Source organism: Micromesistius poutassou, assembly GCF_964030765.1.
Source record: "Micromesistius poutassou genome assembly, chromosome: 3".
In the NCBI taxonomy this organism is placed as follows: Eukaryota; Metazoa; Chordata; class Actinopteri; order Gadiformes; family Gadidae; genus Micromesistius; species Micromesistius poutassou.
Window position 1 is genome coordinate 15385978 of NC_140273.1, and position 18561 is coordinate 15404538.

Here is an 18561-nt window from a genome sequence, read left to right on the forward strand (position 1 = left end):
TTATCAGTCACCTTTTACGTCTAAAGCTAGAGGTGTTGCCATTCTTTTTCCGCAAAAATATTCCATTACAGCTTGCTTCAGTGGCCACAGATCCAAATGGCAGGTATATTATGATTACTGGAAGTATACATTCGCTACGTGTCACACTACTAAATATATATGGTCCAAATACTAATGATCCAAACTATTTCCGGAAAGTGTTAATTCCAGATCTCCATCAATCTGTTAATGGGCGGTGACTTTAACTGTTACCTTGACCCGTACTTTGATAGGCTCTCCTTCCGTACTCCACCCGCCATTGCATCTGTCCAAACATTGAATAACCTGATTAAGTTTAGAAATATGGTAGATATCTGGAGACTACAACATCCAGTACAAAAAGACTACTCGTTTTTCTCTCCTGTCCACAAATCATTGATTTGTGAGAATTGATTATTTCCTAGCGGATGCAAAACTAGCATCTAACATTGATCATACAAAATATAATACAAAATATCATAACATTAATATCAGACCATAGTCCAGTATCACTTGAATTTAAGCTTGCCTTGCCCAAACAAAGCTATTGTTGGTGCTTTAATCCGTGGTTGCTTACTGACCAAGTGTTTACTAACCATATGACAGCACGGTTGGAGGAGTACCTAGAGACTAATGATACAGGGGAGGTGTCCGATTCCACACTCTGGGAGGCCCTTAAAGCAGTTATGAGAGGTCATATCATTTATTTTGAAGCTTCTAAAAAATAGGAACAGCGCCATCGGCTGGTGGAGATTGAGAATGCACTCCTAACACTTGAACAGTCTTATAGGACCTCTCTTTTGCAAGTAGATTATAATCAAATCTTGAATTTAAAATCTGAATATAACCGCATTCTTAGTGGAAAAATTGTTAAACTCCTACTCAAACTCAGACAGAGGCAATTTGAGTTAGGCGACAAGCCAGAGAGGCTGTTGGCCAGACAACAGAAGGGAGCACAGGCAAGTCAGGCTATCCATAAACTTAAATTCAAAACAGGTGATTTGTTAACTAACCCTAGGGAAATAAACAACCGCTTTAAAGAATTTTATTCAGAATTATATGATGCCAAATCTCAGGCCACTAGTGCAGACCTTGCCGGCTTCTTTCCAAAGCTGGATGAATCACCTAGGTTATAACTTGACCCAAAAGCTGCTTTCACATATGACCTCCGTCTTTTCTCCGCATTTGTGGAGCAGGAGATTCGACCGTGAGGGTCATTCACACTTATTCACACTTGATGCCCGATATGCGGAGATCTGTGTCAGTAGAATCTCCGGCTGCTTAAGGGGGGCGGGCTTGCATGGGGCGGCATTTGACGTAGGGTCGCAAGAGGCGGGATCGGGTTTGTTTTGGTTTGACCGCAGACAGCACGCAGGCAAAACTGGCAGAACTCATCGTGATCATGTTAAATGTTGCTGCAGCGATGCATATATTCCGTTGCATCCACAACATCCGCATCAATCGATGAAAGATTGGAGCATGAGTTACAGACAAATAGAAGAAACGACGAACAAGAAAAGCATCGTGAACGACTGCGTTACCGGAGGAAGAGAGCGTCTTTTTTGGCTTCATTTCACATCTAACCAACACTGGGACAAATGTAGTTGATTTCTGTGTTTAACTGAGAAAATAGGGAGTGGAAGGACGGGACCCTATAATGTTCAGCTAACTATTGTCAATAATAATTGTTACGAGAGTAGCGCATGTGTGTGCGCGAGAATGGCAGTGTGTGTGTGTGTGAGTGGACGAGCGAGGAGAGTGAGCGGTAGCGTGTGTCAGTTTAGTGAGGTAATGAACGAGTCTGGTTGTGTCTGTGCAAACGTGTAGGCCATACTGTAAAGTTAGTGAAACTAAGAATAAAGTACACAGCCTGTCAATAATCGGTGGCCGCTTCATTCCGACCATATTCAAACCTATAAGCAGACCCACTGCCGGTCAAAGTGAAGGGTGTTACTCACGAATCGACGGAGCTGAACGTCGCTTCTGTGCTCCTCGACTATGGTCTGACAGCAGGAAAGGTGTAACAATAATAATAATAAAAATATTTTTTAAACCATTCAGCGAACAAAAGGCAATAGGCTGATTATTGATTAGGGTGCGGGTGCCACTCAATGACATGCAAAGGTAGACCGAAGCGTCATCAACACGCCCACTCAACTGGTGTGAAATGCTGACATCCTACTGGTCATTCACATATAAGCTAATTAGCATTTCCTCCGGAGAACATACTACCTCGGGGGTAGTATTTTTTCAGGAGGTCCAACGTCAGGATATGTCATTCACATATACGGCACCTCCGTAGAATAGACGGAGAACAGACGGATGCACGTCCATGTGTGAAAGCAGCTAATGATTTTGGAGAGTGACCTAGTTGAGGCAATTAAAGCATTTCCCTCCGGTAAGGCGGCAGGCCCAGACGGATATGGTTGTGAATTCTACAAGGCGTTGCATAAGACACTTGCCCCACTGCTACTCAGGATGATCAATGACTCCATGAAAAATAATAGATTCCCTAAGACCCTGTACGAGGCAAATATATGTCTTTTGTTAAAAAAAAGGCAAAGAGGAAACGGAACCCGGAAGGCATATTTCATCCATTGTACACCCTGACCAAACAGGGTTTATCCCAGGTAGATTTTCGTTCTGTAATGTTAGACGCCCCCCCCCCGGGGGGGGGGGGGGGGGGGGGAACTCTAGAGCCATCTTGTTCCTAGATGCAGAAAAGGTGTTCGATCAGATAGAATGGCCCTACGTATATGTTCGAGACACTAAAAAGTTTATGGTTTGGGGACTCCTTTACACGTGTTAAAATGCTGTATCTCTGTCCAACATCCTCTATCCTTACTAACAATGATACATCTAGACCTTTTGATCTGCAACGTGGTGTCAGACAAGGAGATCCTTTGTCCCCCTTACTCTTTTATATCGCTCTGGAGCCCCTCACCATAGGAATCAGGAACCACCCCAATATCAGAGATATTAAGATAGGAAACCTAGAAAGTCGTGTCAGCCTTTATGCAGATGATACTTTGTTATGCCTCGCCAACCCAGAAGACACTGTTCCTACCTTGTTAGATTTTATTAAATAATTTGGAAAGCTCTCTGGCAACACAATCAACTGGGGTAAGAGTGAGTTCATGCCTCTTATCAGACAGTATAGATTCAGCTTTCCTTAATGCTCTACCATTTAAAGTAGTATATGATCACTTTACATACCTAGGACTGAAAATACTCAAAAATCCCAAACTCTTATTTAAACTCAACTATGCTGAATTGGTCACAAAGCTCAAACTGAACACAGAGAAGTGGAGGTTTTTGCCCTTATCTATGGTTGGGTGTATCAACGCAATCAAGCTGGTGTCTCTTCCTAGATTTTTGCATTTATTCCAGAATCTGCCAATCTTCCTCAATGCATCATTTTTTTTAGAAACTGGACAGCATTATCTTTCCATTTGTTTGGGGATACAAAGCTCATTGCATATCAAAGGCACATCTGCAAAAGCCAAAACATTAAGGAGGCTTAGGCCTTCCTGTATTTAGGAACTATTATTGGTCAGCCAATGCTAGGGCTTTGACCTATTGTCAATGGGGATTTCCAGGAGAGACACCACTTAACAATCCTCCCTTGTGGCAAAACATTGAAACCATAGCGGTAAAAAGTTCCTCCCTACTTTGCTTTTTTTCCAAGACAGAACCCCCGAATAAGTTGATAGATAATATTATTTTAAGAAAGTCTCTTAGGATTCTGTATCAGATAAGAAATTTTTGAAAACCGCCGGATGTTTCTATGCACACTCCTATATGTCATAATAATTCCTTTTTGCCATCTCAGACAGATGGGGTGTTTGCTGTCTGGAGGGACAGGGGGCTTGCTACTCTTGGAGATCTATATATAGACAAACAGTTTCAGCTGAAAACATAATGTATCCCTAACTCCCACTTCTTTCGCTATCTTTAAATTAGGCACTATGTCAAAGACATAGTATCTTGCTTTGTGTGTCTATTTACTACCTCCGTGTCCACTAACCATCTAGAAGAGGCCTGGTCCACTGATCTAAATGTTGAGGTGTCTGACGACATCTGGAATGAAGGTCATTCAAAGTCATCCATAGACCACTATTCGAAGACCAAACTACATCAAATTTATCCATCTCTTTCTCCACTGTGTGACAGAGGAAAGAGTGCAGAGGGTTCTCTGGTGCATTTTGGGGTAGACTATTCCAGTGGTGCTCCGGGGTCTGTAGAAAGGACATCCACCCTGATCCAGAACTGACACTCTTTAGATGCTCGGAGACTGCCTTAACCTATCCATTTGAGGAACAATCAGCATTGATGCTTGGTATGGTAGCTGCCAAGAAAATTATTCTAACAGATCGGAAATTACCTAGACCTCCTTACTTCCAAAAATGGCTAAACAAAATGATTATAATCATAGAAATGGAGAGAATACGCTTTTACAAATCGAATGCGCCAGATTTTTGAACATATGGAGTCCATTCATTATCTCAAAGGATAAATAGTTGTTGAATACATTTTGTAGTGATGGAACCATGTACTCTTTGTCCTTTACCTGTGTTCTTGCATTACCTGACTAATTATGTAACATCTTGAAAATGTCTTTAAACTAAGTTGTACTATTTGTCTGGCAGCTTTTCTTTTCTTTTTTCTTTTCGTCTTGTCTTATCTTGTTTACATGTGTCAGTGTCTTGTATATAAAACTGAAAAACTGAAAATAAAATATATATTAAAAAAAAGAAGTCAACAACATAATTTATTGCAGCAAAATCAAATGATTCCATTGCTCTTGTGTGGGAGGTCGCTTTCGAGCTGCACTAGCTGTCCCCCTCTGATTTTAATTCAACCATTGTGGTTAAAATGTCCTCATATTGATCAATGACAGAAGACATAGGCCTACTATAGGCTACATGAACAGTGGCAATTTCTCTAAGACTGCAAGGGAAGCTCAGCTTCCCCTAAAATTTCCAAAAGTAAATGGTCAAATATATACTGATGTGTTAACATTTCATTGACTAAAAATGCTTTAAAACACGTCCATCTCGAAGACGAGTTTGTTCAGCTGCTTATTGCAGCTCGACTGACTCGATGTCCTTCTCATTCATTCCCGTATCGTCACATTGCATCTGCCTGTTGAAGCTCAGCGTCCATCTACTTCAATGGGGCTGCATAGAACAGCTTTTTTTAGTGAGTCGAAAGTCGACGGTCATTGGATAATGCTGCGATTATGTCTCCTCCCACGGACGCTCAGTGTCTCTGGGGGTGAATGGAGGAGTGGGCTGGCCTGGACGCTGGGCTTCTGCATGCTGATTGGAGGGTTTGCAAAAGACTGAGTTGCCGTTTGAGTGACAGCGATTTTGAACTATAAAACGTTGCAGGAGCAACTAGTCCTCAGTCCCATCGCGGATTTTGCAAGCGAGTCGAAAGACAAACTGCAACCAATTTCTTTACATTTGCTTGGCGAAATTGCTTGACAATTTATCGTACACTTCGTACACCCAATTCCTTGTTTCAGTTTAACATAATTCCCACATTTCCTTGTTCAAGATTAATATTGTTTTGGTAGTTGGCCATCACTTTGATTCAGGGAGCCTGAGGTCTGAACTTCAAGTCCTGTATTCAGATCAGGACTTGCAGGGTGGCAGGGGAAAGCTGTGTGATTTCTTGGTGTTCCTTAAAGACATGGAGTTGGACAGTGCAATGCCTCAGCTTTACAAACTGTTCACATTAGTGGCAACAATTGGAGCTACATCTGCAGGTGTAGAAAGGAGCTTCTCCTGTTTAAAGCGGCTCAAGTCCTACACCCATAACACAATGGGCCATGGCCGTTTAAGCAGCCTAGCTCTGCTGGCCATTGAGACGACACTGGTCAAGTCACTGGAGAACAGCTACAGCTAGTTGGTATGACAGGGTCACATTTCCTTGAAAAGGAACAGAGAGCAGAATTTACAATTTATATGATGTAGGCCGAAAATGAGCTTCCCCTCTTTGAAAGACCAGCAGCCGCCACTGTACATGAATCATGCTGAGACCAGCGGGTGTCAGAGAATTTCTGCATGCATTTTTTGTTGCGATTGTTTGCCATAAAGCACTGTAGGCGCTTCGGTGAGGCTGTGATGAAGTTCACTATTTATTGGACCATGTCTAGACAATTACAAACATCCCTGATCTTAGTGGAGTGCACAATCACCAAGTTGAGAGCGTGGTTTCTGCAGTGAACGTAGACTGCTGCGGGAAACTGTGCAGCGATGCGTGCCATTCCCGCTTACATTGCCCACACCATACCCCGGCCAAACAATATGGGCAGGATCTAGACCAGCAACAGCAATAGCCATGTCAATGCCTCTGCGTTTGAATGATAATGAATGAATGGAATGTTTTTAATGTTGACACCAAAGATTCTAGACTAGAGAGTGAGCACCAATCAATGAAACCTTATGCGGAATCAGAGAAAGTCTGCTCTCTTTGCTGCGCAAAGTGTTTAAAAAATCAGCACATTTAGATAAATGCTATAGTTGTCACACAGACACAAGCTATTTTTTATTTTTGTAAAATGGAATTATTTCAGGGGGGAAAATGCCGTGAAAAAATGTACGCACAGTGCGTTCAGGATTAGGACTGATATAGCATATGTTGGCCTAAGCCTAATCAATTGTGTTTTAATATTTGTAGCATGCATATTAGTCTATTCTTTTCGTACGCTACTTTTTTGCTGCCAAAAAATCCCCCTCCTACAGAGCCCATTTCAGCACTGTGTCAGTAGATGGTTACAAGCTTACGAACGTCTTTAGAGCAGTGCACGCACGTTCATGTTAAGAGGAGTTTTGGGAAACGCTCAGACATTTTTCAGAAGGTTCGAAAGATCCTTCATGAGAATGACCATACGAGCATGGATCCATCGTTATCGGGAAACTGGGCCCATGTAGAGGACACTTGACTCTGTACATGGTGGGTAGTTAGAGCCTACCCAGATTGACAGGGAAAGCAACCAAACACAGATCAGGGTTGCTGCAACAGTGGAGGTGGAAGGGGTCAGGTGCAAGGGTTTGGATTTGCCCTTAACATTGAATTTCCACCTGAAATAATAGGTACTTTAGTACTATAGGGCCATAGCACAAAATCAATACAGATATAGATCCTCTTGGGATGAAGAAATAGTGTTTAGATATTTCCATATTTCTAATTAATATCTAAAGTCCTATGGCAGGGGAGCTCAAATCTGGGTGAATGGGGGTAAGCATCAGACCAGAAAAAAAGCTGTTTCCGTTTTGCGACTCATTCCTTTTGCATTCTTACTTGCAAGACTAAAAAGTTGTGCTAAAAACAAAAATAACATCCAGAAGAAAACCGTGAATGCAGAAAGAGTCAATTCCACAACATCCACCGGGCGCGCAAAGCACCATTAGTTGACCTGACATCAACTCCGGAGAACCAACCTGATCCACTTGCCAGTGCAACCTTGACGCAACCCTAAAATAGTCAATTGCCTAAAGAGGTGATGGTCATGCTCGAGGAGCCGCGGATTGCTAACCCTCCGGAGCTAAATGGAGTCAGAAGGCAGCGCTCCACACCGCCTCATTACGGTGCCCTGGTGGGGCGCTCTGCCCGATACAGAGGTGGAGGTGGGGCAGGGGGGGGTGGGGGGGACGACACCCAATAAAAGCTGACACAGGGTGCACGCCCACACATACACACAAACGTTAGCACACACACACTCTGCCTCACATACACTCAAACACTACACACACAAATGCACATACACACAGCCGTGCGCAAGGAAAGGCAATGGATCAGCTGCAAATTAGGGTTTTAGTGAAGGAACTTTGCAAGATGAAAGAGGAAGGATTATAGTGCGTGTGTGTATGTGGTGTGGTGTGTGTTGCATGTGTGTGTACATTCGTTATTTTTAGTGCTGCTAAAATGAAAGAGTCTGTATGTGCGTGTGTGTGTGTGTGCGCGCATGCATTAGAGAGTGGATTTTGAGGTATTAATATGTGTTTGTCTTACATAGCCAGGGCGAGGCCCAGTCCTAGCCACGCTAAGCTCAGCTGGAAGGAGATCAACTATTGTTTCCAGGAGTCATCCCTCCAATCGGGACCATTCTAATCCCCCTGCTCTCCTCCGCCAATGAGCGACCGAATTTAATCAGCAACGACAAGTTCTAGAACTTTCCAGTGAGCACTGCCGACGAGATTCCACCTGGGCCCAATTGTGTTTGAAAATGTGTCAGATCCCGGCAGTGTTTGTGTAAATCAATCTGCGGTGTCGTACAGGCCGGGCCCGCCACTGCCCTTGGGGGTGTTAAATTGGTTCCTTTGTGGCAGACGAGTCAATCCGTCACAAAGAGCACACAGAGAGAGGAGGGCGCCGGGTACACCCACCTGCAGGCTGTGTCGCTCCAGTCTCATCTCCAGAATGTTGTTCTGCTCCTCTAATCGCTGTCGCTCCCCCTCAACATCCTCAATCTTCTGCCTGCAAAGAAATGGACAAGAACACATTGATGGGCTCAATGTCTCCCGGCTGTCCGTCATCCTGTGGGAGGACGGCACGTCATCTCTTTTGAACGGGAGGGTGGGGGAGGGGGGGAGGGGGCAAAAGGCACAGCTCTAATGACAGACAGGTTAGTAAAGATGGCACAGCAGCAAACTATGAATGTTTGATGACCCAACTCCTACAAGAGATGAGGCCGGGCTGCGTTTTATAAGTGCTGTGCAGTGTGTGTGTGTGTGTGTGTGTGTGTGTTTGTGTGTGTGTGTCCCTGTACCTGAGTAAGCGAACCTCCTCTTTGACCATCCCTGAGTTGCTCTCGGCAATGGAGCTCTGCTGCTTCCTCACAGACTCGAGCTCCAGCTCCACCTGAGACGAGACACGGGAAAAAAAAAAAAAACAGAAAAACAAAATCCAAATGAAAGGAAACGACGAAGACACACGAACATCTGAGCACTTTGTGCCAGGGTCTCTGGCAGCATGCCTAGCAGGGAATGGCACGGTTCAAACATTGCTGATGGAATCCTACAAAATCCAGCACAGCATGAGACTATCCTGCACAAATGTAACACACCACAAACTGGTGGGTTTCTTTGCAACCATTGACATCCCATAATCCTTTAATTTTCATCTCACATCTGACCCAATATTCGTATTTCTGTTGAGGTTACTGTGGCTTTGAATTAAAGCCCTCTCTCGCTCCCTCTCCTTCCTTGTCACTGATTATCCTTAAGTGTGTCTGTCCGTCTGTCTGCACTCATCCTAATTCTCCATCTTCCCCAGACGAATAAGTAATTACTCCTCCACCCGACAGGTGGATTTCACGCATCAATTCTCATCGCCATGACTAGGTGACGTCTCCCTGGCAACGAGAACCTATCGGGGTGGGGGGGGCTGTTTCCTCTTGAGGAAGAGGAAAACAACTGAGAGTAAAAAGGTGCAGCTTACTGATTATCAGTAAATGGTCAGAGCCCTGTTGTGGCACGCATACACTCTGTAATCAATAGTGTGTGTGTGTGTGTGTGTGTGTGTGTGTGTGTGTGTGTGTGTGTGTGTGTGTGTGTGTGTGTGTGTGTGTGTGTGTGTGTGTGTGTGTGTGTGTGTGTGTGTGTGTGTGTGTGTGTGTGTGTGTGTGTACACTAACAGTTTGAAGTTGGAGTTTGAGAGTCCCGCTTTCTTCCTGGGCTTTGGTGAGCTGGGCCTGGGGAGCATCAAGAAAACATTAGCGACGAGAGAATTCCTCAAAACTGACTTAACAACTAGAAATATTCCAAATGATGGCTGCACAATTTTTCAGGAGTTCCCTGAGTGAATATTGAGATTGACATTCTCCGGGGCCATCACATGCGTTGAATATGAATATATAAAATGCATAGGCGATAGTGGGAGAGTGCTTTGGATTGTAAATGATGTTGACTGACTTCCTACACTGTCAGCAAGTTGACAACAGTAACTGTAGCTGGCAGGTGTGAATACGAAAATGACTCGACTACGCCACCACAGTCGCTGCACCGGCCTGGAGTTTGGTAACCCCACTGTTCCTTAGCCTTACGAGTGAGCACACATTCATGCAAAATGATAGTGAGGCAGTTACATTGTCTCGCTAACTAGAAGATTGTAATTACAGCACAATGATTAACTAGCGTTCGGGAATTTCAGAGGAGAACACACACCCACATTTGTCTCGGCGGCTCTGAAGCCGTGCACATATTTCATAAGCGGTCATCGGACTCCGCAGTAGATTATGCAACCGAGGTAGAAAAAATACTTTTTTTTCTTTCAAAAAGCCACCAGATCTCATATTTATATGAGATCTTACAGTATATTCCTTCACGGCTCAAAGTGAAGAGCTAATAAAAAATCTAAAAAATCTCCAAAATACTAAATCACCGTTGGCTAAGCAGATAAAGAAGATGAATGCATTGAAAACCAACGCCACTCGTTTCCTGTACCTCCATCTCCACATGGTGGCTCTGGGTCTTCTGCAGGATGTCCTCCGCCTCCCTAAGCCGCTTGCTGAGTTGGGGAGAGTAGTCAGTGTGGGACAGCTCACTGTCGTACGACTCCAGGATGGAGCGCATCCCGTCCCGCTCCTAGAGAACGAACACACACACACACATCAGTCTCGACCATACGCACAGCAGCACACCAACAACAGAGCTACACATACAGGGAAGAAACAGCGGTCATTTAAGTATGTGTGTTCGTGGATGTGTGCATTTGAAAGTGGATTTCTACTGGTAGTGGATGCATGCATGCATGGAAAAATCAGTTAAGTCCATTTATCCATTAAATCCCCGTTATTCCGTCCATGTAAATGTGTACATATGGTTGACGGATGTCTCTGTAATTGTACGAGGAGGAGGAGGAGGATACGGCCTCGTGGTTTCAGCAGCGATGACAGGATGAGTTTGAGGCAGATGAGGCAGCGCTCATCTGCATCTCCTCGCCGTGTGATATTCAAATCAGAGGCATGGATATAAATCACATTTAATCAATGAGTTATGACAGACAAATGTCTTGTCGTAAATGAAGCATTTAAAATGAGCCCGCTCCTTTGGTATCTCGCCGCGTCTCTCAGACTCTGACAAGATGATTTGGAATTGTGGGGGGGGCCTGCCCGTGCTCGTCAGAAGAGACTCTCCAGGGCGGAGGTGTGTGAAGTTGGTGTCACCGCCACCGCATAGACCCTAGTCAATCAGCGCTGTACCAAAGAGCTGCCTCCACCTCAGTGGGACGCAGTGGAGGGAAGTCCCCACCGCACACTGTGTCTCTCTCTCTGTACTCTGGTGTCACTCCACCGGATGAGGCCTATCCCTGGAATAAAAACACTATCTCTCTCCGTCACCATCAGTGTGTCTTTTGTTCCTGGCCTCCATGGACCTAAATGTACATGCTTCAGACATGCAAGTTAATAAAATATATACATGATTTATTGATAGATCTATATCTATCCATTTACAATATAACCCTTATTTATATATGATAATTACATAATTTAAACAGATTTGTTCTGCATGAAACGGTGCCGCATAATCACACATATATAATTTTCAATGACATTAGTAATTGATGACCACCAAGGAGTTGTTTGTTTGCATAGCCTGTGGACACACTGTAGCACCTGCCAGACCAGCAGAATTGATGGGCTCCCCAGAGCAACTCCAACTGACCTGATAAACACAAAACAGCTGTTTATTTAAGTATTTGTTACTTTGTTGTGGTGCACTTTCCAACTAATTACATTAAAACTGGTTTCTTATCCCTGCAGCTACTCTGCATTCTATTTGCCTTTTTATAGTAATTTGGAAACTTGTGTAGTTGCTCCAATATTGATTATCTGCTTTCAGTGCTCTCAGCCTTACCTAGAACCCGCTCTCGAATTTAAACGGGATAAAAGCAACTGCTAAATTAATACAATGTACAAAACTTTGTTTTATAATGGATGATCGTGCCTAAAGGTTGCTCTGGGTGTCTTTGTTTTCATTTAAACTTGAACAACCTACTCTTGAAATTTCGATGGGCCTTTAATGAAACACTTTTTGCCTGGTAAAGATGAATACTGCTGATCCACGGAAAAGTCGATTTTAAATAACCGCAGGAGAGAAATGATGCTTTCCTCGTGTCACTGGTGATGTTGGAAACAGGACAACAACAAAAATCCCAGAATTACGCCTGCCTTGTCGTTCTGATTGTAGTCTCTCTTTCTTGTGCCTGATCATGATGCGACTGCCGTTTCAGAAGAAAGCCACTGATGGGCCTCTCCACATGCAAGCTGAGACAATCAGGAAGCCTTTGTGTCAAGTCAAACAAGATGTAAATGATATGCAGACTCAACCAAACGTTCTCAAGATGTCCAACCACCCATAGGCACCTGCTCACCCAGATTACTGAGTATCATCGAGTAGATAAGAGTATTATACAGTTCAAAGAGCAAAAGTGTCTTCTACAAACGTTATATACCCTTCAAAACGCCCCAATACCAGGTGTCGATTTATTGGGTCTATGGGTCAAGTAAGTTTGTGGCGCACATGTGTGTGTGTGTGTGTGTGTGTGTGCATATGTGCGTGTGTGCATGTGTGTGTGGCGCTAATGCTAACGACAACCCCCACGGCAGTTTACCGTCTATTAAGGTGCAATGAAATTCACATACACATAATCTAAATGAAAAATCTGCCACTCTATTTGTGATGGCAACTCTCCATTTAAAAACACACAAACGGAGAGATAAGAGAGAGAGCGAAAAACAGAGAGGAGGACGCAGTGGGACGGAGAGACACAGAGAGGGGGCGAGACAGAGAAAGAGATAAAACAATCATAGTTTTTCCCCCATTTTCTCTGAATTGCTTTTGGTCAACTCCTATCTAGCGGAGGAGAGAAAAACCAATTGTGCTTCCATTAGGTGAGCCGGCCATGCACGCGAAACGCTGCAACAGCCTTCACACCGCTAGCGTTGCGGTGAGCTCAGTGGTCCGTGCACCAGGGCAGGTCACATCTTGAGACACGTATGAGAGATGTGAGAAATACAACACTGTGCTGTCACTTCCGCCACACACCGACCGCCAGGAGGAGCAGAGGGGGGGCGGGGGATCACCAATGGCCGATACACTGAAGGATGAACCCATTTGCACGGTGTTCACTCGGAACCCAAAGGCCTGCATAGTAGGCAATAATGGGATCCTGTATGCGGAATCATTACTCGCACCTCAATTTGTCACCCGCGTCAAAACAGTGTGAAGCTCTTCGTTTTTTTTTAACCGCACCGGTATAACGCGCCCTTGATCCCTCTTGGGATTTTGTGTGTGAGTGTGAGTGTGTGTAATGTTTGTGTGTTAGGACAATGATCATGTTGACCTGGGAATTGGACACACAGAAAAATCGATATGGAGTCCCAGTCCTAGGCAGTGCAGTGCAGGATGAGGAAAGAGAGCGAGAGAGAGAGAGAGAAAGAGGGAGGGAGAGGACGGGCAACAAGGCCACCCGTGAGAGAGAGAGCGAGAAAGACAAAGCGGGCCCATGATGTTATTTGACGTTCCAGCTCAGACGGCATCGGTTTCGAAGATTTGTGGAGGGGCGTCGCGGTTCTCGTTTGTATGCATGCTACCGCGGTGGCGGCTGTAAACACATTCTGCAGGGGTGCGTGAGTGAGTGAGTGAGTGAGTGAGTGAGTGAGTGAGTGAGTGAGTGAGTGAGTGAGTGAGTGAGTGCGTGTGTGTGTACCTTGGTCAGCAGCAGCACCCTCTTCTGCAGCCGGCGGACCAGGGCGTCCTGGGTCTCCCTCTTCTTCTGCTCTTCCAGGGCCTTGCTGCGCTGTTGGGACGCCTCACCCTGCAGCTGGGACTGGGAGCGGTCCACGCTACGCACCCTGGTACACAGACAGACGGACGGGATGGTTAGGAGAGGACAAACGGACGGGACTACTGGTGGGACAACTGGACCCCTGATATTGGCCAGCGCCGTTGTCATTTTTAACATGTGCTACATTTCGACGCATTCAAACCAAAGGACTGACTGTATTTTTTATGTGCACTTTATGATGCCCTTGTTTATTGTCTGTCTGTAGGGCCGGTAATGAACAAATACCGTGATCGTGTACTCATGTAAACTTCTCCAAAACAACCGCCAAAACTGTTTTATGTGGTAATTTGTCTTATATGGTCGTCAACATAGTAATCTATGCCATTTTATTTCTGTTACTGAAATAAGTCTCCAACTTAGAGTGAAAGGGGGCAAAAACGTTTTTGCCATTCTGTGCGAACAAAGGTGGTGTCACTCACGACCAAAGGGCACCAGCATTGCGGTTTAAGAAAGTTGAGCTTTTCGGAAACTTCTGTACACCGGTACGGTTTGTGATGATGGTGAAGCTCTGTCCGAGCATCGATTTATTCAATACCTGCATCCGAGGGTTAGGCTACCCGGACACATATAGTATAACGTGACGGTGTGTGTGAATGGTGAAGTACCGTCCGAGCATCGATTTCTTTAAAACCCTCGTCGGGCGGGGGGGGTCAGGATTGCCAGATATCTATAATATATGGCTACTATGTGTGGCTCATGTTATATACAACACCACTCATTATAACCCTCATACACACCAAAGGTACCAAACAGGTATCACAAAGTTGCCGTGGGCCGTAACCATGTCGATAACACGCCCCCCTCTTTCCCAGAACCTCTTTTTAGGATCTCAATTAGAATTCCCCCTGAAACAGTGGGTTCACTGGTTCTTTAAACTGTAATGAATAATAAAACTGTAATGTATAATTTGTATCGGTAAGTACCCAAATGTTAGTACTTGTTCTGAGAAAAAGTGGAATCGTGCATCCGTAGCACATACATTTTCTAAACAAAAATAAAAGCAATTTGAATTGAATTGAAGGGTGTTCATGCATACGTTCAGGTTAACAAGGACATGCAGCCGCTGTTGAAATGAATTAATTCATTCAATTAATTAAGTAGAAAAATCGATCTAAATAAGAGACAGATCACTTCAATAAAAGCATCTCTGGAATGGGGATCCATTCATTAATTTAAATAGTTTGAATCCCCTTCACATCACTATAAGACCGCACAAATGTATGTCCATTCAGTTTCCTAGGTTTCTTTATTTTTCTTTCATTAGATGTATTGGAGAAGCATACTTTTGCCATTTGCGGTTGCTATGTCGTGAAGACTCGTCTCTGATCTGCTCCTGTGTTACCCACGACGCCTCTACGCACCCTGCAGCTGCACAGGGCTGACGGAAAGGCTACAAGTGTTAGTGCTTCCCTCTTGCTAAATCACTGATTACTCTCGGTAGGAATATTGCAATAAGTGGATTTGCAGCGATTCTAACATGGAACGCCTGACTTGTTGTCGCACCTATGGGGATTCAACTAATATCCGAATCGCAGGGTGGATGGCTGCAGCACATTGAAGACAACTATTAAAACTCCAATGGGTGCTGACTGTAAGCACAGCTTCTGTGGACAAAATTGAGTTTAATGGTGGCATAGTAATGAACTGCACAGCAACCAGCCAACCATCAACATGTAAACACATGTTTTTTTCCTTACGTTTTCCTTAAGTTTATGCAATTACAAGTATTTTGTACATAGAACGAAGATGTATTGTGGGCGTTTTATGCTTTTTCTTCTTTGCCTTGCACAGTTCTTTCTGCTGCAGTAACCCCTTTATTTCACTTCTGTAAATCTAAGTGTTTCCCTTTGGGGGGTAATAAAGTGCTGAATCTCATCGTATTCTTTTACGCTAGGACAGAGCATTGTTTGATGCTCTGAATCAAACAATGTCCACCGAATGGGAAATGGCATTCTCCCTAATGGAAGGAAGAACGCCATTCGATGGATCCCCATTAACCACAACTTGGCCCGGACACCGTCGGGTGTCGCCTGGATCACTGGTCACCAACAACAACCTTTCCTCTCCAACCTTTAAAACACTCTCTGCTCTGCCCTCCTCCACCACCACCACCGCCACCAGCTTCCCAGCCAGGAGCTGAACACATTCATCAGAGAAGCGGAGCTTGTTAGCTAATGAAAGTCTTCCGCGCTAGACGTAGCCTCCACGTCAATGCTGCCAAGTGCACGAGCACGGCCCTCTCAACACACACACACACACACACACTCCACAGAACCGGTCTAATTACTCCTTTCCCCTCACTTTTGCAGACGCACAATTGCAGACACACGCATGCACATGCTCAGACACACACAGCATAAGTGCAGCCCTTCTATTTAATTCTGTGCGTTTCTTGCCTGTTTTAGCCATCTCTCGTGTTCTTCACCCATGCATTTAGCAGAGTGTATCGCTGAGCATCCTCAATTGTCACAAAGTTAATTAAACTGGTCCAGAGTCTGATGGGGTGTCTGATGGTGTGTCTGATGGTGTGTGCGTGTGCGTGTGTGTGTGTGTGTGCGCGTGCGTGTGTGCTTACCTGCTGGAAAGTGTGTAGTTCTGCTCTTTCAGGGCAATTTCCCTCTGCTGAATCTGAATCACTTCCCTGGACAGATCTTCAGGCTTCCTACCGAGAAACGCAACACATAATGGTTAGCACACGCACACACAATGAAAAATCAATAGGGCTGTGAGGGAGAACGCGATATGGACAGTGACTAGAGGGAAACAGCCGAGTTCCTCCAAGGTGTTAGCAGGGCCGAACGAGGAGTGCGGATTAAGATGACAAGAGAAGCAGTAAGAGTGATTAAGGGTGAGAGTGGGAGGAACTGCTAAACAGTGGCCACTAATGTACTGAATTAACTCACTGCATGGGACAGATGGAAAAATAGTGGAAAACACATGAATAATGAGGAGATGGGGGAAACAGAGATTGGCTCCTTAAAATGGGATAAAATGAACAAGCAGTCAGCTAAAAGAATACACGACGGGGGCCGGGGTAGACACAGAAGACCGGGAACAATCAAGCAGCTTCTCGCAGACTTCCAAAGCACATTAACGTTCTGCCTCACAGACACACATGCACTTAAGTGCACAGCACGGGTTATTGCAGCTGGTGAACATAGGCTACAGGTTGGCAAATGAAGATGGACGCAAGGCAACTTTATGTTTTTTCAAGAGGTTGCCACGGCAGTCTTGTTGTCATGTCCAATGATTGCAGGATAACATTAAGCAGTCTGTGCAAAAGGCTGGGCCATATGGGCAGACAAAGCTAAATGAGACTAGAAAACTAGTGCTACAGACAGAGCATTATCTCATTGATTAGTATACAACATAAAATATAGTAATCCATCTTTAGTATCTTTAATGCAACATGTTTGGTAAACAGCAAAACATTAAGGGTGATAGGTGCATTACTGTGAGCAGACCAGCATAATATAAGCACACAATCATAGTAGTTGGTTCAGTATTATTACGATGCAGGATTCTGATTCTGGTCATTTTAGGTGCAAAAGGTCCAAATGGATGAACTGCTGTCCATATTTTTTTGTGATCTTTTCAAAATTGGACACATCTCGCATCATGCTGTACATTCTCTAATTGCAGCCTGTCATTTGTCAGGAGCGTAAAAGTGCAGCAATTACAGACTTTCACTGCCAGAAATTACAAGTTCTTCTGCTCACAACGATTGTATGTCTAGCCAGCCTCAGACAAGTGTTGTTCTCAACCACTCCATAGACTGCCATTGTTGTCCTAAAAGCACATCAAAACATGCCGCAGCGCTGTCAGTGGAGACTGGTTTACACAAAGTTTCCAGTCTTATAATTCACTGCACTATTGATTAATTGCGCCATTGTGCATTTATTTCCCTCCTCTAGCTCCCAACATTGAGGAGGCAACCCACAGCACAGCACATTCATTACGCACAAATCTGCATTGTTATGCTTAGCACAGCTTTTTTTTATAAATACTGAAAACATAAATAATGAATGCAGCACAACTGGACTTTGTTCTGCGGTCAGATGCAACCAAGAGCCAGAGACGCACAAGATGAATTCTAAGGGTCATGTGTGGTGTGGAAGACCAACGCTGTCGATTACTCTGCCATGGCGTTTCAAAAGCAGGGGCCCTGCGTCTTGTTAAAATGTGAGAAACCTGTTTGGGAGAAGCTTTCGCCAGCAGGGAAATGACCCCGAGCACCAGGCTTGGGTAACACCAGAGTGGGTTGCCCGGCAGAAAGGTGAATGTCCTGCAATGGCGAGTCGAGCTGGAGCCTGGTTCTCACTCCCGGTGGTGTGAAAGTGGAACGCTGCTTGCAACGCGCCAGTCCACAAGAAGTGAGCCGACTGACCTGAACACCTTGCTCCCGATATAGCAAGAACGGAGCATGAGCAAATATAACTTCTGAACTGTGAACAGAGCAGTTTGCTACTGTACCTCAAAAACCCTTAAAGCAGTCCCTGCAGCAGCCTTGAGCTATACCAATATTAATGAGTATGGGTTCAATTCCCACATACGTTACGCAATGTTCGTTCCAAGTTCTGCTAATATAATGACGAAATTGCACTTGTATAAAATAAAACGAAATAAACATCAGAAGACTTTTAAGGGTGTTAAATAATTGTGTACACACACGTTATTTATTGA

General features: G+C 44.5%; 1 protein-coding gene across 1 annotated transcript in view; it reads right to left on the bottom strand.

The window, feature by feature from the left end:
* The window catches only part of mad1l1 (mitotic arrest deficient 1 like 1), a 63827-nt gene that overhangs the window by 37864 nt on the left and 7402 nt on the right, over positions 1-18561 (bottom strand). The window contains exons 10-15 of the mRNA XM_084465613.1: positions 16454-16540; positions 13741-13885; positions 10473-10613; positions 9665-9721; positions 8798-8889; positions 8415-8505 (exon numbers count right to left, since the gene is read on the bottom strand). Of these exons, the coding sequence (XP_084321739.1) occupies positions 8415-8505; positions 8798-8889; positions 9665-9721; positions 10473-10613; positions 13741-13885; positions 16454-16540 (613 nt within the window). The remainder of the gene's footprint in view (positions 1-8414; positions 8506-8797; positions 8890-9664; positions 9722-10472; positions 10614-13740; positions 13886-16453; positions 16541-18561) is intronic.